Raw genomic sequence first — 26,366 nt, forward strand, 5'->3', positions numbered from 1 at the left:
TTTTTTAAAATAATTTAATAATATTATATAAATTATTAAATATTTATAATTTTTAATTAAAATTATTATATTTTTTATTTTTATATTTTTATTTATTATTATAATATAATTTCGATAAAATAATTAAAACTTTAAAAATTAATAAATTTATAAAAATTAATTAATATAATAAAATATATTTAAATTTATTACCTTATAAAAATTTAATTTTAATTAAATAAAATATATAAACACCTTAAATTAAATATTTTCGTAATTATAAAATAATAATTTAAATTATTAAAAACTTTTTAAAAATTTTATATTATAAAAAAATAAAATAAATTTATTATTAAGAAAATATAAATATTTTAATAAATATTATAAATTTAATATTATTTTTTAAACCCCTTTAATTTACATTACCGCATAATTATTATAATAAAATAAAAGATATAAACCGTAATAATAATTAATTATAATATTTATATATTATTATTAAATTTAATAATAAAAAAACTTATTATTATTTAAATTTTTTAATAATATAAAAATTATATTTATTATAAAAATTTATTAATATTTTTATTAAATTTTTTATATTATTTTTAATAAATTAAAATTATATTTTTATTATAAAAATTTTATATATAATTTAATAATATATTTTATTATTAACTTTTAAAAAAATTATTTTATAAATTTTAAAATAAATATAAATTAATTTTAAAAAGTTAAAATTAATAAATTTAAAATAATTTATTATTTAATTTTAAAAATTATTTTTAAAAATTTTTTAAAAATAATCGTTAAATAAAATATTATTATAATATTCGAAAATTTTAATAAATATAAATATTAATATTTTTTTAACGTTTTAAAAATCTTTTATAAATTTTAAAAAATTTACATAATTACTTTTATATTTAAAATTAATATAATTAATAATAATTTTTATTATTTTAAATAATTAAATAAATAGTAAAAATATATAAAAATAAAATTAATAATTAATAATAAAAATATTAAAAAAAAAAATTTTTTATACGTAATAAACGTAAATTATTATTATATAATATTTAACGTATATAACGTTTAAAAATTATTTATTAATTATTATAATTAAATAATTTTAAAATAATTTTAAATATTTTAAAAATAAATATATTTAACCTTTTTTATTTTAAATATTTTAAAAATAAATATATTTATTTTTAATAAAATTTTTAATTATTTATAATTATTTAATTAATTATTAATTAATATTAAAAAAATAAGGTTTATATATAAAAAACGATATTTAAAAATAAAGGTATTTTTAAAAATAATATATTTAATATTATATAAAAAAAGATTAATTACGTGGTTAATTACTTTATAAAAGTATATAAATGTTAATTAAAGTTAATAAGCCTTATTGCCACACCGGATAACCCCGCGTATAAGTTAACCAATAAGGATTACTTATTAATAATATCCCAACAAATCCTCTTAATCATTTTGCAGTTAGCGTTCAACTGTTGAACAATTAAACCATCCTTTTGGTATCCATTCATGAGTCCTTACAGGTCCCTTTGACCATATTGTTCTAGGGTAATTGATAATATAATTGTAAGCCAACAGGTAAACGAAATAACATACGCCGCGAAGATTAATGTATCTATGTTCATCCGCCGTATTTCATGATAAAATGGAAAATTTTCGGAGTTAACTATCAGAGATTGTGATAACTTGGTATTTCAGCATTTTACTCGCCGGTTTATACAACTTAGCAAGGCACGTTAATTCGGAATAGGATGGTGAAAAAGGCATGGTAAACTTTACTCATTCTGAAACAATCAGATAATAGTAGATTTTCCTTATAATCCATTGTCTAATACACTAAATGAAATATCTGCAAAACAAACTCTTCATGTATGCTCGGAGGCTTTTGTCCTAATTGTATATGTCCCTTCAACAACCCTTTTATCTAGAGAGCATGGATATCTAAGCGACAGAACTATATCTTGAAAGCATCTCGTCTAGTATCATTATTGATATGCTCCATATATAGATTAAGGGCATTTTCCCGTGCTTACCGACAGCTGCAGCGAATATTAATAGTACGTCGAGTCTTACCCTATCGTTTCTGATAGTGGTGTAGGATACCTGTCTGATTGGGAATAGAATGAAGTTGCAAGAAAGACCAAATAAATAGCCAAAGCCTCAGAAGGTAACAAGCGATTGCTGGTACGCGTATTATACGGAGAATACTAAACGACATTTACTAATAACAACCTGGGAAATAAACCTAACTCAAGTACAACGAGAACTCGCTATGGGACCGAGCGGCATTGTAAAAAAGTCTGGGAGCCCATATGGCAGCAGCTCCGGGAAATTGCGCAGTAGATGTCTCATTTGGGTGTGCAACGCTGCCGGTTGTAGACGCGAGGCTGCTCGGGATAGTCAATATTGCGGCAGACACAAACAAGCTATCATAGATCGGCAGCTAGGAAGACCTCAATATCCTAAAAGAGAAAAGGTATGTATATCCCATTCTCATGACTCAATCCTCAGTTCGTATCATCGCACGTTGAAAATTCATTTCCCTCAACAAGCCCAGACCCTCTCTTCCGCACACAGGAAATATCCGCTAACTTCTCCCAGTGTCAAACCCGCGGAGACGAACTGCCGCCTCCCTACAGTTTCCATCAAACGGCTGATCAGAACCAAGAAAGAACTGGTATCGTAGCCGAAGAGGTCGCGGGAAAACCCGACCAACAGAAAACCAATGGTGATGCTCGGACTGTTATGAACGGGAAAACTGATCTCCCACAGAGCCCAATACATCAGTATCATAGGAATAACGATACCTACAGCTACGTCGGCCCCGGATTCAAATATCAGGGGAACGAATTCAAATACCAGGAGTACGAAAATATTTCTCTTAACCCTCTATTTCAATTTCCTGAGAGTAATTGCAGAGGTATGCCAACTGGTTTTACCTACAACGTTCCATATGATAGAAATTCCGGCAACGGAAGCGATGCTAATCCTGTATTAAACTATGACGAGGAGGAGAGTCTCTTTGTCAGCCAAGAGCCTCAAAGTCCTGAGAGTAATCAAGGTGGTGAGATAATTACCCCTATACTTGACAATAACGCCAACGATCCCACCCCCGTAGCTGAAAATGAGAGCGAGATTACCCCCGTCAGTTCTCAGCCTCAATCCGCCGAGAAGAAGCGCGAGGTCGAAGTGATTGATCTTACCTACAGCCCGCCACCTCAGCATCTTGAGCATAGCAGCGGCAGCGACGTCATCCCCACGTCCGAATATCAGAAGAAGAAGAACAAGATCTCGATTACTGATGCCGTATTTGAACATCGAGGTAATGAGACCATAGCCACTACCCCTTCACTCGGATTCAGCGGACTTAACATTAGGGACACCCCCATACCTCAACATCGGGAGAACCAAAGCACAATCAGCAATCTTATGGTTGTTTTCAACGGCCATCCCATCAACAACACTGTCCCTATATATAAATCTCGTGGGATCCAGAGTACAGTTGCTAGCCCTGTACCTAATATACCTCAACATAATCAATACGACAATGGCTTCACCCGCATGAAGATGTCGTTGTCGTATATCTGCCATTAGATCGGATCCCTACGAATGAGATATAGTCGGGTGTGGTGCGGCGATGGGTACCTTAGGTAGGTAAATAAAATGGAATTAGCTGTAATCTACACTGCTAAACATAGAGGCATGTGACTGCATTTACTTTGTAAACATAGAGTGATAAGAATGTTGTGTGTCTCGAGGGTTGCTTCCACTGGCTATTATGGGGTGGACCTCCTGGGTATGGGAATAATTTCTGTCCCTTGCTAGACCCTAGACCTTAGGTACTTGAAGCTGTGAAGGTCAGCGACTTTACATGATGAGAGCACCTTTTTTTCTAGATATCCCATCAAAGAGTTTAATAGCGTGCGTGCAAAATGCTTAGTAAGCGCAGCCCTTGTAAAACCGCTAGTCGAGAGGGGAGGAAGTAAATCGTAATCTTCTGCATTCATTCGAATAAACTGGGTACCAAAAGCAGCTGGGTACAGGCGCTTCTAATGGTAAAAGCAGTGCTCAGACCACCAAAGTTCTCCCTTATCCAATTTAATACCGCTTCCTCTCCTTGCCGCGCGTATTCTGCCTCCAAAGACATATAACACTCTTCGACTCGCACCACTTCTTCACATCGATAGGCGAGACCTCACCGTCATACCCTGTCTCGCTCAACGCCCCGGCATTCAACCAAGCAGCCAGATCCTCCAAGATGATCGGGTCATAGAGCAGCATCTTCTCATGCCAGGACGGTTGTGATGGATCCTGCGAGCGCGGTGCCGATATCACGGCTTTCGTTATGTGTCTGAATAGGCCGGCTTGCTGCTCCGTTGGTGATAGTGTTAAGGAGAGATCAGCCTCTTCTGAAAGGGAGAGGTCCACCGCCGGTGGGGAGGAGAATATCCGGTCTCGTTCTACAGACGATTCCCTTGAAGACGACGAGATGGATTCGTCCAAGTCGGAATCTGCGATCTCGATAGCTTTCAGAGTATCTTTCTTTGGACGCCCGCGGGGCTTCTTTGCGGTAGTCGTTTTTGGTACCGTAGCTTTTGATGTTGAAGCTTCAGCTACTGAGTTCTTTCTTGGACGACCTCGTCTTTTTGGAGGATTTTCCGGCTGTGGGGCAGTGGTTGTCTGCTTCCTCTTGGGGGCAGATAAATTGGACGAGGTTGACATAAAATTGGCGTGGACAGTGGAAACTCCAGGATTCTTGCTAAGCCAACATTGGTCTAGAAGAGCTATCATGGCTTGGCGTCTCTTCACTGGTTTGAATCCATAAGATGCGATCTGGCTCGCAAGCTGTGAGTCGTTGAGAAGCTCAAAATCTGGACGCGGGTTGCTAGTCCCGGTTGCAAGCTCTGTAGGCTCTTCGCCATTGATTTGTGGAGGCTGCGCACTGGAAACAGCAAGATGGGAGTTCTGTGGTGGAGTAATTGTTGATTCCTCTAAATCCGAGGACTTTAGGATGTCATTGATATCAACAAATCCCTCGTCCGAGTACTGCTGTCGTCCTTGGGTCCGAGATAACGACGGTAATTCTTTGACCAATTCAACATCATCAATCCTCATTAATTCACCATCTGTATCTCTTGCGCTAGCATGCCAGAGTCCTTGACTATCAGAATCGGCGAAAGGATCTGAATCAACCTGGTTTGAGGCTCGTATCGCCAATTGAAGATCTCGAAGAGTCGTAGGAGAGTCTTCTCTAACTAATTGGCTTGATGTTCCAAAAACAAAGTCTTGGTTAGAGGACTGCTTCAATGCGGAGTTCGGAGACAATAGGATTGGATTGTCCATTGTACCAGATTTCTTCTTGCGCTTAGGCTTTGCTGGCGCTTTAGTTTCTTTGGCTTTGCCTTTCTTCTGCGTCATGACAATCGTCTGTTGATCAACAAGCGCTTTGACAACACCATCCTCATCAAAATAGTTCAGCAGAGACTCCTTTGTGGCTGGGCCTGTAAGGTCGAGTTCAGGATTCATTAGTGGCATATAAGGCGCAGTCGCCAGTTCCGTGATCGTTCTAGTCTTCTTCTTGGTGTTTACCACCTTAGCTGGAGGTGTCTCCTTCGGACGCTGCCCGATCTCAACGCCCACTGAAACGGGCTCGATCGATTTCCGCTTCTCTAGGGTACCTGATTGCTGTAATCGCTCCGATGAAGCAGATGATGCAGTATGCTTGCATCCATATTGATCCAAGAGCGTATCAAATACGTCCTTTGACCGTGATCCTCGGTCAAGTGACGAGTGCAATTCCTGGTTATCTGATTCGGACTCAAGAATGATCGGGTCATTTGGGGGCGGAGGGGTCCAATCTCTCCGCCGTCTTAAAGCAGGTTCCGAGCAGTGAAGATCGTTTGTGACCTGGTCATCCAACTTCTGTGCTATTATGCCGTTATCCGATTTCTCATCCGCCCGTTTTCCGACACCTTCTTTAGCGGGGAAGTGCCTAGAAACTGTATCCGTCTTCTCCTTTTGTTTACCTTTAGTCGTTTGCTTGGTAACACGGGCCTTCGAGATAGTCGGCTGCTCGCTCTGTGAGGTTGACTTCTTGCTCTTGAATTTCTGCCATGGCTTTTCTTGTGATGACTCGATTAGAATAGGCGCCTCTACGAGTGCATTGACGGTCTCCGGTGTTGGTGTTCTCTTTTTCTTGGTCTTGCTGGCACGTGATTTTGATGGTGGTGAGTTAGTGATCTGTTCGGTCTCTATATCAATCTCAGACGCTTCTCGCAATAGACTTGCAGCACTAGTAAATGTAGTACGCGCATCATCGGGTACCGGCGGTGCATAGCCTCCACTCCGCAGCGGAGGCTTCTTAGGATTACTAGAAAATATCTCGTTTATAGAAGGCAGACCTGGAGAGGAGGACAAATCATAGGGGTCGGCCCTCGCAGGGGGTGCGGGAGACGACAGAAAGACGTCGGCTGTCGACATGGCGAATTGAAGTCGCAGGGATACCGGTATGCGCCAAGCGCAACCAAGAACTTTACTGATCGACAGGATTGCAGAATATTTCGTAGCAGATCGTATCTGTCATAAAAAAATCATTTCACGTATATTAGGTACAATTGAAGAGGGTTGAATTGACTGAAACCCGATAATGATGTTCATCTATTGTAGATTGATGAGTTTAAGTTGGGTAATTAATTCGCCGTTACGCGTCGGTTACAGCAACACTAACAAATTCCGTAAATGGCAAAACGCCAAGACCCACTAGGTACCGTTTAGTCGCCACGAAATAGTCTCGAAACCACCTGACTTTTTATTTACTCACGTGATCCACACCCGAGCGCGAGCCCCACGCCCACCAAACAAGAATTTTGTATTTTCGAGGGGTCAAAATTTCCAAGTCGATTTACTTGCTTCACCTACGACAACATCCACCCCTTGCGATATTCCACGACCGCAACCAACCACCAAGCAAATTCCGATTACTACAATCGACAAGCCGCAAAAATGGAAAACGACAAGGGAGAGATCGTGGACCTGTGAGAATACCCAATTACTGCATACAATTTGTTTGTTATCTTTGAGGGTCTTGCTAACGCCGATTGTTTTGTGCTTAGGTACATCCCCCGAAAGTGCAGCGCTACCAACCGCATCATCAAGGCCAAGGACCACGCTTCCGTTCAGATCTCCATCGCCAAGGTCGACGAGAACGGCCGACAGATTCAGGGCGAGAACCACGTCTATGCTCTCTGCGGATTCGTGCGCGCTATGGGTGAGAGCGACGATTCTCTTAACAGACTCGCTCAGCGGGATGGCCTCGTGAAGAACGTCTGGAGCGCAGTCCGATAAATTCCTTTATCATCTGGGTGGTAAGTCTTTAGCCTTTAGCTTCTTGCCCTAGCCTCTACTATATATCCTAATGCATCTACAGATAGGCATTGGTGTTCACGGGGAATTCATGACTGTATGGTCGGCATGGGATTGTTTTTGATGCTGCATCTAGCCGGTTAGATAAACCGCCACATCCACGTTTCGGAACGAATACAAACGATTCCCTTTCGCGCCTTAAATTCTCTTGATTCCAGTAACCTGCTGCCAAACCCCATACGGCTAGCGAAGTCTTCTCGCGTCCACCTCCGAGTGACCCCATGGGCGAGGATTCTGGGGCTACCTCGATAGCCTCCGTGCCGAAGATTAACAATGGCCTTGAAAAAGCCGTAATGCTCGAGACGTCCATTACAGCACAGATACGGGTCAAACATATTTCCTTCCTCGTAACTAGCTTAAGCCCGTCGTGTATCCCACCTGCATCCGTTTCCCATGATGCCCCCTGGACGTGTTTTAGATGGCACATAGATTACCCCCCAACCCCTAGATTTGAAGGATTCCTCTCTGTGATGTAGAGTAACGATAGACGGCGTGCGAGCCTACGTTAGTTGCTATCTTTTCAAATTTAGATCGTGTTCTATCTAAAATATATTCTATTGGGTCCACGAACACGAGTTTTGAACATTCCTCATACCAATTCCGTTAGATTGCTATGATATGCTATTCCAACAGATACAGCCAATTATACATCAACTCAGTGGTGTATCTTAATATCCCTCTACCGAATACTACGTAGTTATCCGTAGTCTTCATTTCCAATGTTCATGATGATAATTCTAACGTCTACTAATAGCTATAATCTTGGGAATTATAGCGGGCATGTCAATGGCTTCGAGGTGTCTATAGTTTCCCCTTCGGTGGGAACAGAGGTAGAGTATCTTAAGGGTTTTGTGGCATTCTGAAAAATAGACACTCGAGGGAGAATCGTGACAGGACTAAGACTAATCCAGGCTATTTGTTACATTCCGTATCTTAGGTAGGTAGTCAAATGCTCATACTTCCTCGCTTCGGTACCAGTGGTGTCGTGGGTTCCTTCGGTTCTTCAGATTTATCTGCCTCATGCCTTCCCCGATGTTCTCCTCCTCGACATCGCCTTCCGATGCAACGGACGACGCATCCGTCATCTCGACGTCCATGGCATCGTTCTCTTCTTCATAGCCTCCCATAATTTCGTAAAGCTCGAACTCCGCTATGTTCCAAAGGCCTCCGATCTCTTTGTACAGTTGGTCGATGCTCATTGCCGTGCTGCAGCGGTGACGGTCCCAAGGCGCGATTGACGTCTCGCGGTACACCATTCGCGCTGCGACTAGGCGCTCACATAGCTCGATGAACACCGACTCTTCGATATTTTGGGCCCAGGGGACGGCTTTCTTGAGAGCGCTGAGGAATTCCAGTAGGCCGCCGTTTTGAGCGGCTAGGTGGATCTTGATATTAGGATGTAGTCCCAGGGCGAACATGTTTGCCACTGCAGCAAAAGTCAGTAATTGATTCAATAGATACTAAGGGTAAGGAGCTTCTCTATTTACTCACACGCTTCATCGACAGACTTGGTTGAATTTATTGCCGCTGTGCCTTCGCCAGTCGGGATAAGTCCTGCTTTCTCGAGTTCCGTCACGACACTATCGTCTCTATGAGGCTGGCCGAGAAGATAACCCGTATACGGGTAACTCATTCCCGGCCAGGGAAGTACTTGTAAGAGAGACATGAAAGGTTCTTCCTTGGGCTTTCTGCGTCGCTGAGGCATGGTGGCCGTGGGGGGAAGAGAGGGATGTTTAAGGTTTGATGTGAGTTACCTATGAGGAAGAGTAAACGTTTTGGCGGTGATAGTGTTGTAGTTGAGTGTTATGGGTAAGACTTCAAATTTTCGTAAATACCTAAAATTGGAGGGGTTGTATTTATTGGCATGAATTCTTTAGGTACGTAGGTACGTCTGGTCAATCACTTGACAGGTTTGGCAACAGTATCCCACCGCCAGCCGCCCGTTGCTAAAGGAGGTTATTTTAGCCATTTAACGGTATGTGCAAAGTTCTCAAACTGGTTACTGGAGAGCTCACTATAGCAACCACAAGCATGGTTCATATGTGAAGATAATCACATCATTGTCACAAGGTGAGACCAAGAGATTTGGGAACAACTTCATCATTATACAAGGAACTCTAGCCTACCTAAGTAACTAACTATAAGTATTATTGGCTGGTTGCATGTAATGAGGATCCTTTGTTTTAGATACCTCGTATATATTTCCGATGATCGTTCCGTACCAAGGTGTTTCCGGGGCGTTGAAGGATATTTGATAGCGTACTGAATGGAAAAGTGCGCCTTATAACACCAAACACAAACCTACCTGGAAAGCCTACTTGAACGGCTGTAATATTATGAAATAATTATACCTTTTGAGGTTAAATTAGGAAATCATTTAATTCTATATGTGCGATGGTATTTAGACATCTCCATGTGCCGCATACCATTTAGGATAAGGAGGCTAGTGAGGGCTGGTCCTTTCCTGCACTCCGGCGTTGATTGTACCAAGCAACCAAATAACCTGAAAGGGGAAGGTACAATGATTGCATCGCAGAATGGCTTAGGGAGGTTTCACTTGCTACATTAACCTCATAACCGTACTGTCATCTTTCATCGTTAATGATCATATTTTTCAAGTCATTTCACAGCATATCAATCAAAACTACCAAGTTCCAAAAGGAAGACATGGGCACCCAACACAAGCCGTTTAAAAGCTAGCTGTGGTGATTAAAGAAAATAATCTAACTCAAGGCTTTCCTTTGGCGTTATTACTGCGCACCGATAAGGACGGCTCCGACTCATTATAAGAAGACCCACTTAACCAGGCTTGCCCAGTCAAAGTCAACTACCTCACCCTAGTACTAATCAGGTAGAGTAATGCCGTGGGCGGAAATGGAGGGTCTTATATTTTAGAAGTTATAAATTTCCGAGATGTCAGAGGTTATGCCTGTTGATGGTTGCCATATACAGAGTGAGTGTCTAGGGTAGGTAGGCCAAGTAGTAGATAGTCTGCTGTAGCTATCCCTAACCCACTTATACCCTGACACAAAGGCACTCCCATAATACCTAGTATAGGATACGATTAGTCGTATAAAGGTGCCGAAGATCACTGTCACGAGGTGGAGCCAAACGACATGAAAACAACTTTATTGTTGCGCTAGGAATTATAACCTAACTACGGGAGCCTGTGGCTATGGATACTAAACATGTCCTTTGTTCTAGACGTCTCATCTAGGATCCTGACAATCACGATAGATGCGTTTGGTCTAGTTTAGTCGGTGTCGAATGCTTATACACAATTACATGTGTTGCCTAGTATCAGTAACGGTTCGAGGATTAACATAATTGTATCCCATAATAGTATTAAGTAGTTCCATCGTTATATTAACAATGCGATGACAACATTATACCTTTTAGACGACGCCATATTTCCAGGTTACGGGTGTAGGGAAAGATAAAGTGCAGAACAGTCAAACTATTTAATATCGTCTAACGCAATCACCTATACCGCCCCTCGAGGGGCACTTGGCCAAGTGGTAGGCACACCACTTCAGGAGTTCATTTCGAACCCCACTCGTCGTGCTATTATCATTTGATAACTGGAAGTCGTCAATGTGCAAAATTACTATTAGCACAAGGTTATACGTAGCCGGAATATAAGGATGGTCTCGCTTATTGATCTTGACTGTGGGCTTACGGGTTTTTTTTTCCTCTTCATTTCCCCCTTTTCTAACAAGAACTTGCATCTGCATTTCAATCTCAAAAGTCGTATCATTTCGCAAATACGAAGACCAGCACTGGATGTTCACACTATGTTTCGGTCGAATTGCTTAGATAATATTCTAGCTTGAGTTTTGCTAGTTAACTTAGGTACCTCCTGGGGGTGCAATTATGTGTCGTTAATTTAAGATAATGGGGTTACATTTGCGGCTCATAGGGCTGAAAATATCCACTAGCCAAGCCATCATCCCTGTAATAAGATCGATTAGCCCCATTAGATCGATCTGGGGTTTCTATGATGCATGATCATATCGGGGGACTATGGATCAAGGGGGGAATTACACTTGATTTTCTCTTTAAACTAGATTCGTATTATTTTCATTCAACTTTTTTTTTCTCATTTTTGATCTATTTCATGTCTTTCCTCTCTTTTTCTTGTGTAACACGTCGAAAACCGATCGCGCCCGTCTCTCTCATATATTTGCTCCCTATCACCTTACCATTACGCCATAAAGTAAATATTAATCAAACTCGATTGCTTCATTTAACCATGGCACCCAAAAGAAGTTCCAAGGAAAGAGTCACGAGTGAGGACGAGACCCAAGAGAAACCCATGAAGAGGCTTAAACCCACAAATGGCACTTCAGATCCATTACGCGAGCCTCACCATTTCGCGGCCGAAGCCGAGGAGCATGGCATTGTGCTACGCAAATTCTACCCGCCGGAAATGAACAATGCCCGTGCCCAAGCATATAATGACAACAAACTCCCTCGTCCTATTGAACAGCTCGAAGTTGTGCTAGAGGAAACGGCGTCGATGCGGAAGAATACACAAGTGAAGGAGGCTGTGATACACTGGTTCAAAATGGATCTGCGGACCACAGACAACCGCGCACTATGGGAAGCCAGCCAGAAAGCTCAAGAAACTGGCGTTCCTCTAATATGCATATATATAGTAAGCCCCGAGGATCTTGAGGCGCATTTGACGTCCCCCGTGCGCGTCGACTTTACGATACGTACTCTGCATAAGCTGAGGCAGGATTTGGCAGCTTTAGATATTCCGCTTTATGTGGAGACTGTCACCAAGCGAAAGGAGATTCCCGAGCGCATTTTGGAGTTCATGGATGAATGGGGCGCGAGTCATATATACGCTAATATTGAATACGAGGTCGATGAACTAAGGCGAGAAGCAAACATGGTAAGGTTATGTGCGGATAGGGGAGTAGCGATGGTATTGTTTCACGATACTTGCGTTGTTCCGCCCGGCTCGCTGCATACGGGTGCCGGGAAACAGTATGCGGTATACTCGCCTTGGTTTAGGGCCTGGGTCGCACATATACATGCGAATCAAGAGCTTCTTAGCTTATTTGACCCCCCCGCGAAGAACTCTTCTGCCGCTCGTGAGAAAATAGCGGCTCTGTTTGATAGCGAGATACCAGATACCCCAGAAAACAAGCAACTTTCAGACGAAGATGCGAAGAGGTTCCATGCCACTTGGCCAGCTGGCGAACGTGAAGCCATGGATAGACTTGAGAAGTTCTGCGACGAGAAAATCGGAGAGTATGGCAAGAGGCGCAATTTTCCCTCCGAGGCGGCGACATCATCGATTTCGGTACACTTGGCAGCTGGGACATTGAGTGCGAGGACGGCGGTAAGGACGGCGCGAGATAGAAATAAGACAAAGAAGTTGGATGCGGGCGTCGAGGGCATCCAAGCCTGGATCAGCGAGGTAGCATGGAGAGATTTTTACAAACACGTCTTGGTCCACTGGCCTTATATCTGGTGAGTCTTGACCCATTAGTGGATAAGAATACCGAGCTGAACCTGATACCACAGCATGAGCAAGCCGTTCAAACCGGAATACTCCAATATCGAATGGTCCTACAACTCAGCACACTTCAAAGCCTGGTGCACGGGGCGCACCGGCTTCCCAATCGTCGACGCGGCAATGCGGCAAGTCCAAGGCGTAGGCTGGATGCACAACCGCTGCCGCATGATCGTCGCCTCATTCCTATGCAAAGACCTACTCCTAGACTGGCGCATGGGCGAGAGATTCTTCATGGAGAACCTAATCGACGGGGACTTCGCGTCGAACAACGGCGGGTGGGGATTCAGCGCCTCCGTCGGCGTCGATCCCCAGCCATATTTTCGTATTTTCAACCCGCTCCTGCAGAGCGAAAAGTTCGACCCCGACGGTGTGTATATCCGGAAGTGGATTCCGGAGCTTAAGGGGGTTAAGGGCAAGGCCATACATGATCCGTATAATAGGGGCGCTGCGGCGGAGGCTAAGAAGGCAGGGTATCCGGAGCCGATTGTGGATCATCGGCAGAGTCGCGATCGCGCGTTGAAGGCGTATAAGATTGGCATTGGGCGGGATAAGCCCTGAGTGTGCGTTTGTTTACGTAGGTTTGTCTGATCTATTTGGGTTGATTTTTGTGGAAGTATTAGGAATCAACTAATTTTGGGGAGAGGAAACCTCTTAGCTAGCCGGTATTGCGGTGTCTACACTATACCGGCCTGCGTTTTTGGCTGGGGCTATCAAAACGAGGATGGAAAGTAAATACTATGTAATTTAATCAAGGAATACAGCATCAGATAAACGATCTGAGTGTAATCAATTCGTGCCAAGACTGAAACCCAATCCTCTTCTATCGTTACATCCGGTTCACCGCTGATCTGTTGATCAATGCCCTATTAATTAAATCAGTGGATGCAGGGACCTTTTCACTGCTTACAAATTCGGTCGCCCCTATCTCGCATTTAAAGAGTCGTCACTATGTGAAATAGCTTCATGATTATACCCTTAAATTCAACATATCACCGCTATACTCGCCCCATCGAGTAAAACCGGCATAACTCATCATGTCATATCCCCGCCACGAAGCTGAGATCGACAGGCGTTCTCTTAGGACCTGCCTTCACATTTTCCAGCATCCATCCGACATCCCATCTCTCTTCCGGTCTTCCTGGCGCGAAACACGGGATTACTATGCGGCGCGAGACGTTCTTGATCTCGAAAGGGAAGAACTGATACAGATCATTTCCTACTCGAGGACGATGGCCATCAAAATGTCTGGAATGGCTCTGTTTTTGGGTCTGCTTGTCGTCCTCGCTGTCTCGAGGTCTTGCAAAGCTGGTTAATAGGCTATTCTCATAACATTTCTGCCAACCGAAGTACTTGGTGCCTAAGGTTCCGACCGACCATGAGCTTTGGGATTATACTTCTCAGAGAAATATACTTTCACTCATCATCTCCTATCCATGTTCCATCCTCCTCGTCCATCATAGACCAGAGATCCCTTGGACTGAGCCCCATAGAGAGTTTAGGGTAAAACTCGCAAAGTAACGCGTCCAGAGAGACCTTGAAGTGCCCTTGGTAGCCTCCCTCTTCGCTAGGTTCCGTAACATCAACTACCCTAACATAGGAAGTCTGATGGCCATCGGCATCATCATCCAATACCGAGTCCATAGTCCCTGCATCAACCATTATCAGGACACCAAGCTCGAAACCCGCAGCGACACCTCCCATTGATTTAGCGATATGAAAATGCCTAAGTCCAGTTTTAGTAGAGCTATGGGAGAACATATGTTGAAAGACTTACTTTCTGGCCTCTTCAACACCTACATCTTCAAGCCGCGGGTCTTCGATAGTCTTGAATTCGAGAGCTTCTTTAATCTTTTCAAGACCTTCACCCGTCTCCTCGTCAAGCTGTTTATCGCAAATCGCGCCGAGTCTCTCTTGGAACTCCTCCCAACGACTCTCAGAGGCGTAGTAAGTTCGCACGATGACAAAACCCCATGATGGAAAGCCCGCCCGTTGGAGTGTTTGGACGAGTGGCGATGGAGCTATTTGTACTGCCTGGGGGGGAGCTATGTCGGGCGACAATACCATATTCGCCTGGTTTCGAGCTTCCATATATCTTGTAAGGTCCTAGCCGACCATGTAAGTAGGAGAGATTAATACTGTTCGCGTAGCATGAACAAACCTTGTGCGATAGCTGCGATAATATCTCGAAGGTGGGGAATATTGCCTGCTCGGCAGACCAACCCGTAGGTATATACGACGGAGGTTTAGCAGGTAATTGGCCCTGCTTGTATTCTCTCCGGGCGCTGTCGGCCGTCTTTCCTGCAGCCCATAGTCGTTGTTCCTAATTAGAGAAATGCCTGACTTAGTATGAATATCCTTTGGAATGCAGGTGTTTAGAGATTCAGTCACTCAAGAAGACGAACATCTTCCGATAATTTCGTGACCAGGTCCAAACTGAGACCTCGTGCTTGGTTCACAGTCCATCCAGGTGGCACATATGATGGGGGCGTAGGAGGCCGCTCATTGGCTTTCCGGAGAGCTTTATTAAGATCACTTAACTTAGCGTATTCTTGTGAGAAGGGAAATCTTCGAATACTATCTTTTAACTGTTTGCGTTCCTTCTCATGGAATTAGCGAATATCTCAGGAATAAGGGGTCGGTCTTGTCGGACATCTTCCGAGACTTGAGCAAAACCTTCAACAGTGAGATTCAAAAGCCGCTCACTATTCCAATTTGATGGGAATGAGATGCGTGCCCATGCTGGGCGGTCGTCTTTAGTTTGTAGCTCCGACATGCCGCCTCTGTACAAAAGCCTCAAAATGTTGTCAAATCCTATGAGACTCCCACAATTCAATTATAGAGGTTAGGTATAAAAGAGGAAGATGTATAGTCTTGGCGGGGAATATCCAGGCCCCATGTAACGACGCGTATTATCTCATTGGACCTCGGCATTACACGCTCAACATGCTGAACAAGGATTACCACTCCCACTCATGCCAACTTATACATAATCTTGAATGATTCTTGAATAATACCGAAATGGTACCCTTATCATCATATCCGTTCCGATTATTAAAGAAGATAAATACAGCGCACGGAACGTATTTTATTTTACCTATACTTTTTAATCCATCAGTTGGGACCCATCGACTCATCTCATATTATTCAGTCCGAGCTACAGGTGTCATCTCGCAACGAACAGCGGGGAAACTTGGAGGAGCTCGGTCCAATTATAGACAATTGAATAAGGGGCAAACATTACATGTAAACTCTTCCATAATGCCAAAGAGGAACAACTCATCGTCAACGCCGCCCAAAGAAAGGACATTAGCAGAAGCACGGCCAAGTGCTAGTGTCATTCTCCTATCTCCAGAGAATCAGGTCTTATTATTACACAGAGTGAAGTCGTCCTCGGCGTTTCCTTCGGCTCATGTATTCCCGGGAGGGAACATCTCCGAGTTCCATGACGGAACGGTACCAGGCCCGGGTGATCTCAAGCGGCATGAAGACTCCCTCACTTACCGGTTAGGCGCGATCCGGGAGACGTTTGAGGAGAGTGGAATTTTACTCGCCCGCGAAGAAGGTAAAGATGGGAAACCCTTAAACGTCCCTATTACTCAACGCGACAGTGCGCGTAAAGAGATTTACGAGAACAAAGTCCGCTTCGTTGAGTGGGTTGAGAGTGTAGGCGGGCTTGTAGATACTGGTAGGTAATAACATGCGCCATGCATCACGCTTCAGGTTAATTCATAATACTCAACTTATTGTTAGAAAATCTTTTGCCATTCACTAGATGGATAACTCCCCTGGGACAGCCTCGTCGATTCACGACGCAGATGTATCTTTACATGCTTCCGCTATCGACCAGCGACGACCCCGCTGTATCCGCGGCACGATCTGAGGCTATAATCCCCACACCTGACGGAGGTGTTGAGATCACTGCGGCACGTTTTGATGATGCAAGCACATGGCTGAAGAAGCAACAAACGGGCGAGATCGTACTCTTTCCGCCTCAATGCTTCCTCCTACATATTATCTCCAAATTCTTAGTCGGACCACCCTCTGCTTCGCTAAGTAGGTCTGAATTAGTGGAGCATTACCACGCGCAGAGAGAAAAGTTGAGAAGCTTCCTCACGACGGTGCCGACCACAAGTGACCCAAAAGCTGCGAAACACCCTACAGCTCAGATTGCTTGGGCTGACAAAGTGATTAGCCCTACAACGTTGGGTCTACGGAAAAGCGACAGAAAGTCAATCTTAGGACTCGATAAGCCCGGTCCGGAACTTAAAGGCAGCAATAGGGGAGGTGACTGGGAGAGGGTTGTGTTGACCAGATTCGTAAAGGGAATAGCTAAGGAGGTTGAAGTAAGGAGTAGAGAAGAAGTGCTGGAAGAAGAAAGGCAGGCGGCAAAAGAACTGAGAGAGACGAAATTATGAGTCCCGAGTCATGAAGCCTGGGCACGTTGACACGGTATGGCCATGATTCTATGTTTCAAACTTAAGAAAAATTGTCGGAATACTGATTCTATGTATTCATTAAAATCCTTAGGTGAATTTTCTGGCTCCTGTAAGATCTGATTCAAATTACTATTAAGTCAAGGAACGATCTGGAAAGCATCATCTAGTGTCATAAGCAATGATACATGCTCCCACGCAGCATTCAATGAAACTTCATCATCTGCCAATCACGGTCACTAAAAGGACGCACGAGAAGTAGTGAATGGTCATTATATTACATAGGTACAAAGAGGATTCATTGTCAAGACTTGCGTCACCGCACAAGTGTCAATAGAGCTGGTATGAACAATTGCATTGTACGTTCCGGACTACGATCAAGACTTATATAAACCGCCCGAAAGAGACACCCCTAACCTTCAACCCATCCCGACAATCAAACCAACTCTTCCACCAAAAACTCCTCACGATTACAACCATGAAGTCGTTTGCCGCTGTCCTATCTCTCTGCCTCTGGCACATAGCCAGCGCAACACCCGTCATGCCGCCAAACTCAACAACCATGTATCCCCGAGAGCCGCTCCCCAGCAACCACCCCGTCGAGCCTCTCACCGGCCCCCGCGCCATCGCGGAAAACATCCTCGCGGCAGTCCACAAGGCGCGCGCCGCCGGGAGATACGCCAACAACACCTCCTCCGCCGACGAAAAACGAACAGTCCACAACCACAACTACACCGCCCCAGGCGCCCACTTCTTCCCCACGCCGCGCGACGCCAGCCTCAAGTCCCACTGCAAGCAGAACAGCACCAGCTTCGTCGACACCACGGCCCCCGGGTCCCCGCCCACCGCGCACTGCGCCGCCCTCGTCGACCAGATCTTGCGCGACAACGTCAACCAGACGTGCGTGACGTTCGGGTTCGCGCCGAATAGCAACAACGACACGGCGCGCCACAGCAGCACGACTACGAACCTGATCGCTTCGTCTGGGAAGTGCGCGTTCAGCGTGACGGTGGACACGGCCGCGGTGGCGAACACGTTTCTCGGGATTGGAGACATAGTGTTTGTGGTGCAGGAGTCTATTCGCCGGTTTTCGAGGAGCTATGGGAATGGGACTGTGGAGGTTGGTGCTGATGCTGATGCTGATGACTGTGGGGATGGTATTACGACTGCCCCGGTGAATGGGACTGCTAATGCTCGGGTTGGCGGTGCGGGGGCATTTGAGTGCAGTGCGAATGGTACAGAGCATGGTAATTTTGTGAATTGGGCGCTGGTGCCTATTTAATGGTATCTTTGAGGATGGGATAGGAAAGGGTCTAGTATTATGGCTACGGTATAAGTTACTAACTAGGTCATCTTTGCAATAGTTGGCGCTGGACTACGTAGGGTTTCTACACGAATAAATCAGCTTTCATTTACTCTCTTATATGGAATGGACTATTGAATGAATATTGATGATAGATGTGAAGTGTGTACATGCACATGTATAATCTACTGAAAGCTATATTATATTTCTTAATGACTTATACCACGTAAACAATTACTCTAAACAAACCTTTAGCGACCAAGTCCTTAGTAGCCCCTATTCTATAAAAGGGGTAGATATGTACCGTAAGCTAGTTCATACGCACCGTATATGCGCACTGTCCGCCAATACCCGTCGCCGGTAGCCTGCATCACCGGGTCCGCTTTCGGTACAGGAAATTTACATATGTACATGTAATACCCTTCAATTCGAAACGAGGTACTCCCGGAATCACGCAATCAATATTAATTGCATTCAAGAAGCCGTCCCAGAAAACATCTATCATGGCTACGACCTCTCCCCCTTACCACCCTCGTGTCGGCATAGCGGCCCTGATCCGCGATTCGCAGGGCCGATTTATTATGGGGAAGCGGAAGGGCAGCCACGGCGCGGGTACGTATGCCGTCCCTCAGCCTTGAATTTAGACGTGTAGTTACGCGAAATAAAATAAATCAGGTTAAGAATACAAGTTAGTTAGTTATTAACGATGATGCGAGCAGGTACTTGGCAGTTCCCCGGCGGCCACTTGGAAATGGGCGAATCGCTGCTGGAGTGCGCGGAGCGCGAGACGCTGGAGGAGACGGGGCTCCGTGTTAAAGCCCTGCGTGTCGCGGCTACGACGAACTCTGTCTTCGACCCGGAGACTAAGCACTATGTCACGGTGTTCGTGGAGTGTCGGAGGGAGAATGAGGATGATCAACCGGAGGTGAGTAACTGAATTGCAGCTCTGCTTTATTTTCTGTTTGCCATCGACCTATGACTCCGGCAGGTAGTCTATGTACAGGATGCAAGCTGACAATATCGTGGTAGCTCCTGGAACCGGAGAAGTGCGAGAACTGGGACTGGATCAGTTGGGATCAGGTGCGGCAATGGGTCGAGCATCATGATGACAATGTCACACCAGAATGGGCGCAGAATAAGTGTTTCATGCCTATCATAGCGTTGGTAAACGATTATCCGAACCTCGGTTCTTCTAGCCCATAAGGCGAAATTGAGCAGGATGAGTAGGTAATATCAATGAGGCCGGGAAGCAATGACTCCTAGGGGGATTATTCCACATAACCGGCAGTCTTAATATTTTTATTATTTCTTGCATTGACACGCAGGGCACTTATACCTTCCATTTTTACGTAGAGAATAAGATGCTCTATTCCACCCTGGCTAATATTATAGTGCACTCTCTATCGCCGCCAACTCGGCCATCTGGGCTTCAATGTTCTTCTTAGCCGCATCAGTAGGCTCTATGTAGGGCCGCCTCGGCTTCAACTTCTCCACCGCGCCCTCAATACCTGCTGCCTTTGCCGTATGAATCGCCGCGGCGTATTTCGTCGCAGCAATGCCAGCCTTGCAGGGCTGCTCTGCTAATGCTGCCTTCTGATGTAAGGCTAGCGCCTCCTGATACTTCCCTTCCTTGAATAGCTTGTAGATCTGCACAATGGCTTTCGGGAACACGTTGCCGAATGCGGCGATGCATCCCGCGGAGCCGACGCTAAGACCTCCGATCAAGAAGTCTGACTGTCCTCCGAAAGTTGCAAAACGTTCCGACGGTAATTCGGCAGCGAGACGTGTGATCTTGGCCACAGAACCGCAGGTCAGCTTCACACCGACAATGTTACTGTGTGCGTTCGCTAGCTTCGCGATAGTAGCCGAGTCTAAATCCACGCCGTTGCACACCCCCGGGAAATTATACAGCACTACGGGGAGAGGGCTCTTGGTAGCGATTTCGGCGTAGAAATTGTCGATTACGGCCGGAGTGGTGGCCTTGCCGAAGTATGCCGGGGGTAAGACAAGTACGTAGTTGGCGCCGGCTTCTGCCGCGTCGGTGATGAATTCCAATACTTGGCGCGTGGAATGTCCACCGCAGCCGGCCATGATGGGGTAAGATGGCCCGCATGCTTTACGGGCTGTTTGGAGCAGTGTCTTTCGTTCCTCACGGGTGAGAAGGAAAGTCTCGGCATTGGTTCCTAGGATAACCAGACCAGCGAGGCCGGTCTTGGAAAGGTACGAATAGTATGTTGCTTGTGACTCCGTGTCTAGATTATCGGTTTCGGGGTCGAAGAAAGTCACGGCTGGCGCCCAGACGCCGCTAGGAGGAACTTTGGGAAACGACATTGTGAATAAATATATTTCTATAATATAGATACTTATCTTATACGCCAAATCTAGTACACTTGTGAGTTGAACAATTCTAATGGCACGAAATTGATATACCAGGCAGCTGATACCAGGTTGGGTGAGGAGCGCGGGGCCATTTGTTGCGCTCGTTCGGTGCATCTAGGCCGACCTTCTCGCGACCCTTGGCATTCCGCTGTCGGCATAAGTATTATATTTTATGGCTTTTAAGGAAAGATGTTAAGGGTATATTCGGCTTAAGTAAATGTAGCTTAACTAATAATAATAGTTGGAAAGACATCATTGAAACAATAGAAATTGACCTAGTGTGGGCTATTATCTTGTTGACTTTGTATACATTAGGTACCTGTTATCCGGATTTTAATAACTAGTCCTCCAGCTGGAAGACGGGTCATAAAGGGTTTCACTGAATAGGTGTTTATAATGAGATAATCTTGGTGAGGTTATTCTCTTGTGTCAGGTTGCAGGTTGCAGGTTGTATGTAGTGTAGGCAGCGTGTAGGAGATCAATCGGTGAAAATAGACCGGGAGGGTGGGGAAACAATCGGGTAATAATCGGCAGACCCTTGCATAAACACTTACCTAACATTACTACTATTGGTCACCTGCGTATGCACAATTGATGCCCCGCGAACGAATCAGCGAATGCGCCTAGAAGGTACGGATTACAGCGCGTTGTGTTGCGTGCATTCCCTCGAGTCAGTCAAGTACATCTTGGGTGCTTACGTCAATTTAACGATGAGTTCGCTTTGTACCCGTTACACAACCAAAGCTTCCATCTTAGAAACACAAAACCCACGATCAATAATTTGTCGCAATACCTAGAGTCCATCGAAAATAGCGACATACAATAGCTAAATTTCTCATGGGCTGATCGGATTCGCCACGGACTTCTCCCGAAGAAAATCATGACGCTACTGACTTGTATATCTCCAGTGGCCAAGTACTGCCATCGGTAATGATATGTATAACCAACACAAGATAATGAGGAGATTACTTGGTCGCCAGAATACCGAATCTCCTGGCGATGGCAACCTCGGTGTCACTACCTCGCCCGTCCCCCAGTCTTACCGACCTAATGCCTCCCAAGACGCAGTATATTCCTCCTCCGTACCAGTAGCTTGTCTCGATAGATCCGCCGATGGTCAACATGCCGTGCTGGGTGGTCGCCATATCCTTAAAACGATCCATTTCGATGGCCTTCAAGTTAAGGAAGGTATTGATATCCGTTCCATTATTACCGCGCAATATGCGAACAAGAGCAATGCAAGTCTGGCCTCGGATCAGCTTTCGATAAAAGACGTCAAGTTAGCCTCTAACCATGGCAACGACCTCACCGTCTTTACCGCCTGCGCCAACGGAAAGATATTTATGTACGATGTTAATCGGTTGGGCTCAGGTGCTGGTCTTGAGCCCATTCAGACCAGGGAGGATTCGCGACAGGTGAACACCCTCGATTTCAACCCTCATTGGGGAACCTGGTTGCTATCTGGAGGCCAGGATGGAACGGTGCGCTGTTTCGATGTGAAAGCACCTATACCTTCGCGTAGTGGTCCAACATTTCGGACAATCCAAGCTTTCAGGTGTAATGCTGATGGGATCAGTGATGTGAAGTGGTCGCCTAAAGATGGTATGATCTTCGCCTGTGCTACAGATTCCGGCGTCATCTTGAAATGGGACTTTCGGAAATCTAATGCACCATTACTAAAAATAAATGCCCACGATACTCAGAAGGGGGCATCCTCTATCTCCTGGCATGCAGATGGAGATCATCTGATAAGCGCGGGGTTGGATAGCAAGTGCCACGTCTGGGACCTGTCCAAGAATGCCGAGAAGAGGCAAAAGCCCAAGTGGACAATCAATGCCCCAGCTCCCGTTACAAGCGTGGCATGGCGGCCGGGTCTCTGGTCCGCTACTGCCCAAGGGCGCCGAGCTGCCCAGGTCGCCGTGTCGTACGACGAAGGCGGGCACGTTAAGAAGAATGGTATTAGTTCCGTGCATATCTGGGATCTAGCACGCCCGACAATGCCATATAAGGAAATAGACATATTTGAGAACTCGCCTAGTGCTTTACTTTGGCACAATCAGGATCTGCTTTGGACGGCAGGACCCGATGGCTTCGCTCAGTGCGACGTTGCATTTGCTCCCAAGGTAATAGATCGCCAACCACTTTCGAATGTCGCTTTCTCCGCTAGAGGAGAAGCACTCATGTTCCTCGAGGAGAGAGTACATCTGCCTCGGCCACGTCCAGCAGTAATTTCGCATCAGGGGTTGCCTACGTCGCCTTACAGCTCTAGTCCTACTGGGCAGGTGCTCAGCATTAGTCGTAGTGACTCGGAGGAAGATGTAATCGGTAGCTTTCTCGGGACGAGGCGGAATGCGGCCGACAAGCGCCGAGGAAACAATAAAGTAGCTAATACTCTAAGTACAACACCCCCGTCTGGTCCTGGTGTGGAGGGCCAAGTCATCCCACTAGATCAAGCGATGAAGATAACGGGTTCGTTCAAGCCACACCAAATCATGGCAATTGGTCAAATACCTGCAGCCCCCAAAATGCATGTGTATAGTTATCTATCTCGGCAATACCTTGAGATTCTCAAGCAAGATCTTCCGTATACCGAAGGGGGTCGACCCCTGAACGAAAGGGTTGCTGGAATCATCGAAAGGTATGCACGAGCTTCCGAGGGCGTCAGTCAATTTCGACTCGCGCAGACGTGGCGAATATTATCTTACGCCATCGGCCTACTCCTGACCCGCAGGTCTCAATACCACTTAAAACAGCGCCAAGTGCGCCGTGAGAAGTCACTGATAGAAGCCGATAAAGACGCCTCGGATATTAAGTTGGCATTCTCGAAGGCGGATGCGTCCCCACGAATAAGAGTCGATGGGGAAGACGCCCCGAGAAAGCCACCGTCCGTGTCGTCTCTCGAGGGCCGTCATCCCTTGGCGAAGTCGTTACTCACGGAAGAGATGTATAGCGAATCCAATGTCGCGACACCCTTAGCCCGGCCTGTTAAAGAAAATGTTAACAATAGTCATGAATATGCCGCGGGGAGGTTGTTGACCCCAGTTTTAGAAATGGGGAGCTTCAACCTACCACCTTCCGTCCTCCCAGAGGGTTCTGGTCCGCGGAAGAGACTTAATTCTACTACTCTTTCGACCTTTAGCCAAGATAGCCAGATGTCTAGCACGGAAGGATATGATTTCTACGATATGGACGCTATCGAGAATATCATAAACGTGATCGATGTTCCGAAAAAGAGGGAGCCATTAAGTCTTGACTGCGCAGAACCATCTTCACCAAACGTACGACGAAGGCCTATTAGACACGATTCGGACGAGAGCTACACACAAATATTTATGTTATCGGATGCCAGTAGACAACCATCTACTCTTACAGGTTCACCTAATAGTAGTGCGCGTACCTCCCGGAGGGCGGAACAAATGAGCGGGAGCTTAGGAGAGGGAGATGGGGAATTTGGAAGCAGAATCAGAGGTAGACCGATCGAGGAGTCCCCTGGAAGCGTGAGACGTCTAACACGACATTCAATAGAGCAGCAAGATTCTGATCTCACAGATGACATTAAAATATCACAGACGACTACGGACACGATGGATAGTGATCCGTCCCCGGAAATGAATAGCAATTCCTCGAAATATGCAACTAGACTGGTCTTAGAAACAAGACTTGCTCGAGAGCGTTCTATGATAGACCAGCCTGAGGACCACCCATCATCTCAAGTCACTGAGACCGACTTCCTCCCATGGCCGGGTGACCCCCCTTATCCACATCCAATCGCAGACGAGGTAAACTCGAAATTACCTATCCCGCCTATTAACCCATACGATGTCCTATCGCGTGCTCTGGCCTTCGAGTCGAGACTTTCCGCTCTTAACGCATCCGCTATGATCCTCCTCTTGAAACCTCTCGTACCCGACGATGTCATCGATTGTCACCAAGCCGCCGCCATTCTAAGACAGTATCACAAACGCCTTATGGGTATGAAGCTATTCGTCGAAGCCTCACTTCTACGCAACCTTTGCGTCCAGGGATGGCCTGATGGTCTTCCGACATGGGGCGAGAACTATACTTCGGTCTTTACTCCGGCGCAGGATCGCGTTTCAGCTGCATTCACGTGCTCGCAATGCCATAAGCCGCGTGAAATCGACCGCTCTAATACGGATGGTCCTGGTATATGGAAGTGCGAGCGTTGTCGCGCCGTGATGGCGCCTTGTGCAGTCTGCGGGCATCGAGACGCAACAGCAGACCCGCTTCCACCAGTAACGATTTCGGAAGGCTTGGTAATAATTCCTTCTCGTCCGGCCGACGAACCTATACTCTCGACATGGTGGTATTGCCCTGGCTGCTCTCACGGCGGCCATGCAAACTGCTTACAGGACTGGCATTCACCAATCGTGCCCAAAGAAATATCCTCTCCCCCAATTTCTTCCACCTCCCCGTTCGACGGTGCCTTCCCCGAAACAAACAGCGACGGTTGCTGCCCCTTCGACGGCTGCGGGCACGCCTGCCTTCCCGGCCGTTGGCGTAACGAGAGCAGTGCCGCCCGCACAGAAGAACTAGGCCGGGTGGTGCGCGAACAAACCCGGAATTCCATCAGTGCTGGTTCCGGCACCGGACTTAAACGTGGCGGGGCCAGGCAGCGCAAAGGCAGCACTACCAACGCCTCGACTACACCATCCAATGCTATCCGCGGTGACGCGATCGAGGTCCCGCAGAGCAGAGCGGTGGAGAGCGTGCGGGAGGCGCTTTCTACGCTTGAGGTTGTTGGTGCCAACGGAGGCGGAGGCAGTGCAAGTGGTGGGAGTAACGGGGGGATATTTGCGGGGATCCTCAGTTCTAGCCCCGGACGCGCTAGTTTGGTTGGGAGCGGGAGCGGTCCGGAACGAAGGAAGAGTGTTAAGTTTGCGGGACCGCCGGAGGCGGGGCGGTGATGGGGATTAAGTATAGGTTAGGTACCTAGGTAGGGATGTTTGTTTGTTTGTTCGTTTGTCTGGTGTGTATATATGTACATAGGTAAGCTGGTATGTACCTACGGAGAGAAACTACTTAGTTGGTGGGAGCGGAATGGTTGTTGCATTGATATGGCATAGCATTTGCATTAAGGGGTGTGGGGGTGGTAGGTGGTAGCATGAGAAGAGGGGAGACCGCGGTTCGTTTATACCCCGGAGGAAGAGAGCGGACGGAGAAGTGACAGCTTGTACGTCTAGATAGGGAAGTAGTGTGCGAATCGAAGATGATTTGGTCGTTTGTATTAAAAAAGCCACTCACGCGAATACTCTCA

General features: G+C 45.8%; 11 protein-coding genes across 11 annotated transcripts; 7 read left to right on the forward strand and 4 right to left on the reverse strand.

The window, feature by feature from the left end:
• Nucleotides 1-2,296: 2,296 nt before the first annotated feature.
• F5Y00DRAFT_274783 (uncharacterized protein) lies at nucleotides 2,297-3,868 on the forward strand (the record flags this gene model as incomplete). Its single annotated transcript, XM_048013418.1, has 2 exons — nucleotides 2,297-2,500; nucleotides 2,626-3,868. The coding sequence occupies 2 exons, from the start codon at nucleotides 2,297-2,299 to the stop codon at nucleotides 3,616-3,618; spliced, it is 1,197 nt and encodes a 398-aa protein (XP_047859793.1). The 3' UTR covers nucleotides 3,619-3,868.
• Nucleotides 3,386-6,690, reverse strand: F5Y00DRAFT_250041 (uncharacterized protein). The gene has a single exon (XM_048009678.1). The coding sequence runs from the start codon at nucleotides 6,502-6,504 to the stop codon at nucleotides 4,123-4,125; it is 2,382 nt and encodes a 793-aa protein (XP_047859794.1). The 5' UTR covers nucleotides 6,505-6,690; the 3' UTR covers nucleotides 3,386-4,122.
• A 247-nt stretch (nucleotides 6,691-6,937) lies between these two features.
• Nucleotides 6,938-8,016, forward strand: F5Y00DRAFT_250042 (40S ribosomal protein S21-like protein). Its single transcript, XM_048009679.1, has 3 exons — nucleotides 6,938-7,058; nucleotides 7,137-7,388; nucleotides 7,451-8,016. The coding sequence occupies exons 1-2, from the start codon at nucleotides 7,027-7,029 to the stop codon at nucleotides 7,366-7,368; spliced, it is 264 nt and encodes an 87-aa protein (XP_047859795.1). The 5' UTR covers nucleotides 6,938-7,026; the 3' UTR covers nucleotides 7,369-7,388; nucleotides 7,451-8,016.
• A 383-nt stretch (nucleotides 8,017-8,399) lies between these two features.
• On the reverse strand, nucleotides 8,400-9,151 carry F5Y00DRAFT_267130 (uncharacterized protein; the record flags this gene model as incomplete). Its single annotated transcript, XM_048012034.1, has 2 exons — nucleotides 8,400-8,872; nucleotides 8,938-9,151. 2 exons carry the CDS (start codon nucleotides 9,149-9,151, stop codon nucleotides 8,400-8,402), a joined length of 687 nt encoding a protein of 228 aa, XP_047859796.1.
• A 2,547-nt stretch (nucleotides 9,152-11,698) lies between these two features.
• F5Y00DRAFT_267131 (deoxyribodipyrimidine photo-lyase) lies at nucleotides 11,699-13,534 on the forward strand (the record flags this gene model as incomplete). Its single annotated transcript, XM_048012035.1, has 2 exons — nucleotides 11,699-12,930; nucleotides 12,985-13,534. The coding sequence occupies 2 exons, from the start codon at nucleotides 11,699-11,701 to the stop codon at nucleotides 13,532-13,534; spliced, it is 1,782 nt and encodes a 593-aa protein (XP_047859797.1).
• A 559-nt stretch (nucleotides 13,535-14,093) lies between these two features.
• Nucleotides 14,094-15,798, reverse strand: F5Y00DRAFT_221467 (uncharacterized protein). The gene is made up of 5 exons (XM_048005663.1): nucleotides 15,627-15,798; nucleotides 15,379-15,573; nucleotides 15,135-15,296; nucleotides 14,751-15,079; nucleotides 14,094-14,699 (listed from the first exon to the last, which is right to left on the reverse strand). The coding sequence occupies exons 1-5, from the start codon at nucleotides 15,747-15,749 to the stop codon at nucleotides 14,390-14,392; spliced, it is 1,119 nt and encodes a 372-aa protein (XP_047859798.1). The 5' UTR covers nucleotides 15,750-15,798; the 3' UTR covers nucleotides 14,094-14,389.
• Nucleotides 15,799-16,234: 436 nt separating this feature from the next.
• F5Y00DRAFT_256478 (uncharacterized protein) lies at nucleotides 16,235-17,391 on the forward strand (the record flags this gene model as incomplete). Its single annotated transcript, XM_048010413.1, has 2 exons — nucleotides 16,235-16,661; nucleotides 16,727-17,391. The coding sequence occupies 2 exons, from the start codon at nucleotides 16,235-16,237 to the stop codon at nucleotides 17,389-17,391; spliced, it is 1,092 nt and encodes a 363-aa protein (XP_047859799.1).
• A 248-nt stretch (nucleotides 17,392-17,639) lies between these two features.
• On the forward strand, nucleotides 17,640-18,769 carry F5Y00DRAFT_221478 (uncharacterized protein). Its single transcript, XM_048005664.1, has one exon. The coding sequence runs from the start codon at nucleotides 17,888-17,890 to the stop codon at nucleotides 18,689-18,691; it is 804 nt and encodes a 267-aa protein (XP_047859800.1). The 5' UTR covers nucleotides 17,640-17,887; the 3' UTR covers nucleotides 18,692-18,769.
• Nucleotides 18,770-19,133: 364 nt separating this feature from the next.
• On the forward strand, nucleotides 19,134-20,007 carry F5Y00DRAFT_221485 (NUDIX hydrolase domain-like protein). Its single transcript, XM_048005665.1, has 3 exons — nucleotides 19,134-19,324; nucleotides 19,432-19,637; nucleotides 19,742-20,007. Exons 1-3 carry the CDS (start codon nucleotides 19,216-19,218, stop codon nucleotides 19,913-19,915), a joined length of 489 nt encoding a protein of 162 aa, XP_047859801.1. The 5' UTR covers nucleotides 19,134-19,215; the 3' UTR covers nucleotides 19,916-20,007.
• An 82-nt stretch (nucleotides 20,008-20,089) lies between these two features.
• F5Y00DRAFT_250053 (aldolase) lies at nucleotides 20,090-21,725 on the reverse strand. The gene is made up of 2 exons (XM_048009680.1): nucleotides 21,646-21,725; nucleotides 20,090-21,093 (listed from the first exon to the last, which is right to left on the reverse strand). Exons 1-2 carry the CDS (start codon nucleotides 21,650-21,652, stop codon nucleotides 20,099-20,101), a joined length of 1,002 nt encoding a protein of 333 aa, XP_047859802.1. The 5' UTR covers nucleotides 21,653-21,725; the 3' UTR covers nucleotides 20,090-20,098.
• An 8-nt stretch (nucleotides 21,726-21,733) lies between these two features.
• F5Y00DRAFT_250056 (uncharacterized protein) lies at nucleotides 21,734-26,344 on the forward strand. Its single transcript, XM_048009681.1, has one exon. The coding sequence runs from the start codon at nucleotides 22,027-22,029 to the stop codon at nucleotides 26,014-26,016; it is 3,990 nt and encodes a 1,329-aa protein (XP_047859803.1). The 5' UTR covers nucleotides 21,734-22,026; the 3' UTR covers nucleotides 26,017-26,344.
• The last annotated feature ends 22 nt before the right edge of the window (nucleotides 26,345-26,366 follow it).

Source organism: Daldinia vernicosa (genome assembly GCF_022497035.1).
Source record: "Daldinia vernicosa strain CBS 139.73 unplaced genomic scaffold F5Y00scaffold_97, whole genome shotgun sequence".
In the NCBI taxonomy this organism is placed as follows: domain Eukaryota; kingdom Fungi; phylum Ascomycota; class Sordariomycetes; order Xylariales; family Hypoxylaceae; genus Daldinia; species Daldinia vernicosa.

Excerpts from the sequence above, each read along its gene's own strand:
- F5Y00DRAFT_250041 (XM_048009678.1), bottom strand. The coding sequence starts at position 6,504 with ATGTCGACAGCCGACGTCTTTCTGTCGTCTCCCGCACCCCCTGCGAGG.
- F5Y00DRAFT_250056 (XM_048009681.1), top strand. The coding sequence starts at position 22,027 with ATGTATAACCAACACAAGATAATGAGGAGATTACTTGGTCGCCAGAAT.
- F5Y00DRAFT_250042 (XM_048009679.1), top strand. The coding sequence starts at position 7,027 with ATGGAAAACGACAAGGGAGAGATCGTGGACCT. Across the intron at positions 7,059-7,136 it reads AAGGGAGAGATCGTGGACCT|GTACATCCCCCGAAAGTGCA; the intron begins GTGAGAATACCC and ends TTTTGTGCTTAG.
- F5Y00DRAFT_221467 (XM_048005663.1), bottom strand. The coding sequence starts at position 15,749 with ATGTCGGAGCTACAAACTAAAGACGACCGCCCAGCATGGGCACGCATC. Across the intron at positions 15,080-15,134 it reads TATCGCAGCTATCGCACAAG|GACCTTACAAGATATATGGA; the intron begins GTTTGTTCATGC and ends ATGGTCGGCTAG. Across the intron at positions 14,700-14,750 it reads GGTGTTGAAGAGGCCAGAAA|GCATTTTCATATCGCTAAAT; the intron begins GTAAGTCTTTCA and ends AACTGGACTTAG.
- F5Y00DRAFT_221485 (XM_048005665.1), top strand. The coding sequence starts at position 19,216 with ATGGCTACGACCTCTCCCCCTTACCACCCTCGTGTCGGCATAGCGGCC. Across the intron at positions 19,325-19,431 it reads GAAGGGCAGCCACGGCGCGG|GTACTTGGCAGTTCCCCGGC; the intron begins GTACGTATGCCG and ends TGATGCGAGCAG. Across the intron at positions 19,638-19,741 it reads ATGAGGATGATCAACCGGAG|CTCCTGGAACCGGAGAAGTG; the intron begins GTGAGTAACTGA and ends ATATCGTGGTAG.
- F5Y00DRAFT_221478 (XM_048005664.1), top strand. The coding sequence starts at position 17,888 with ATGAAGTCGTTTGCCGCTGTCCTATCTCTCTGCCTCTGGCACATAGCC.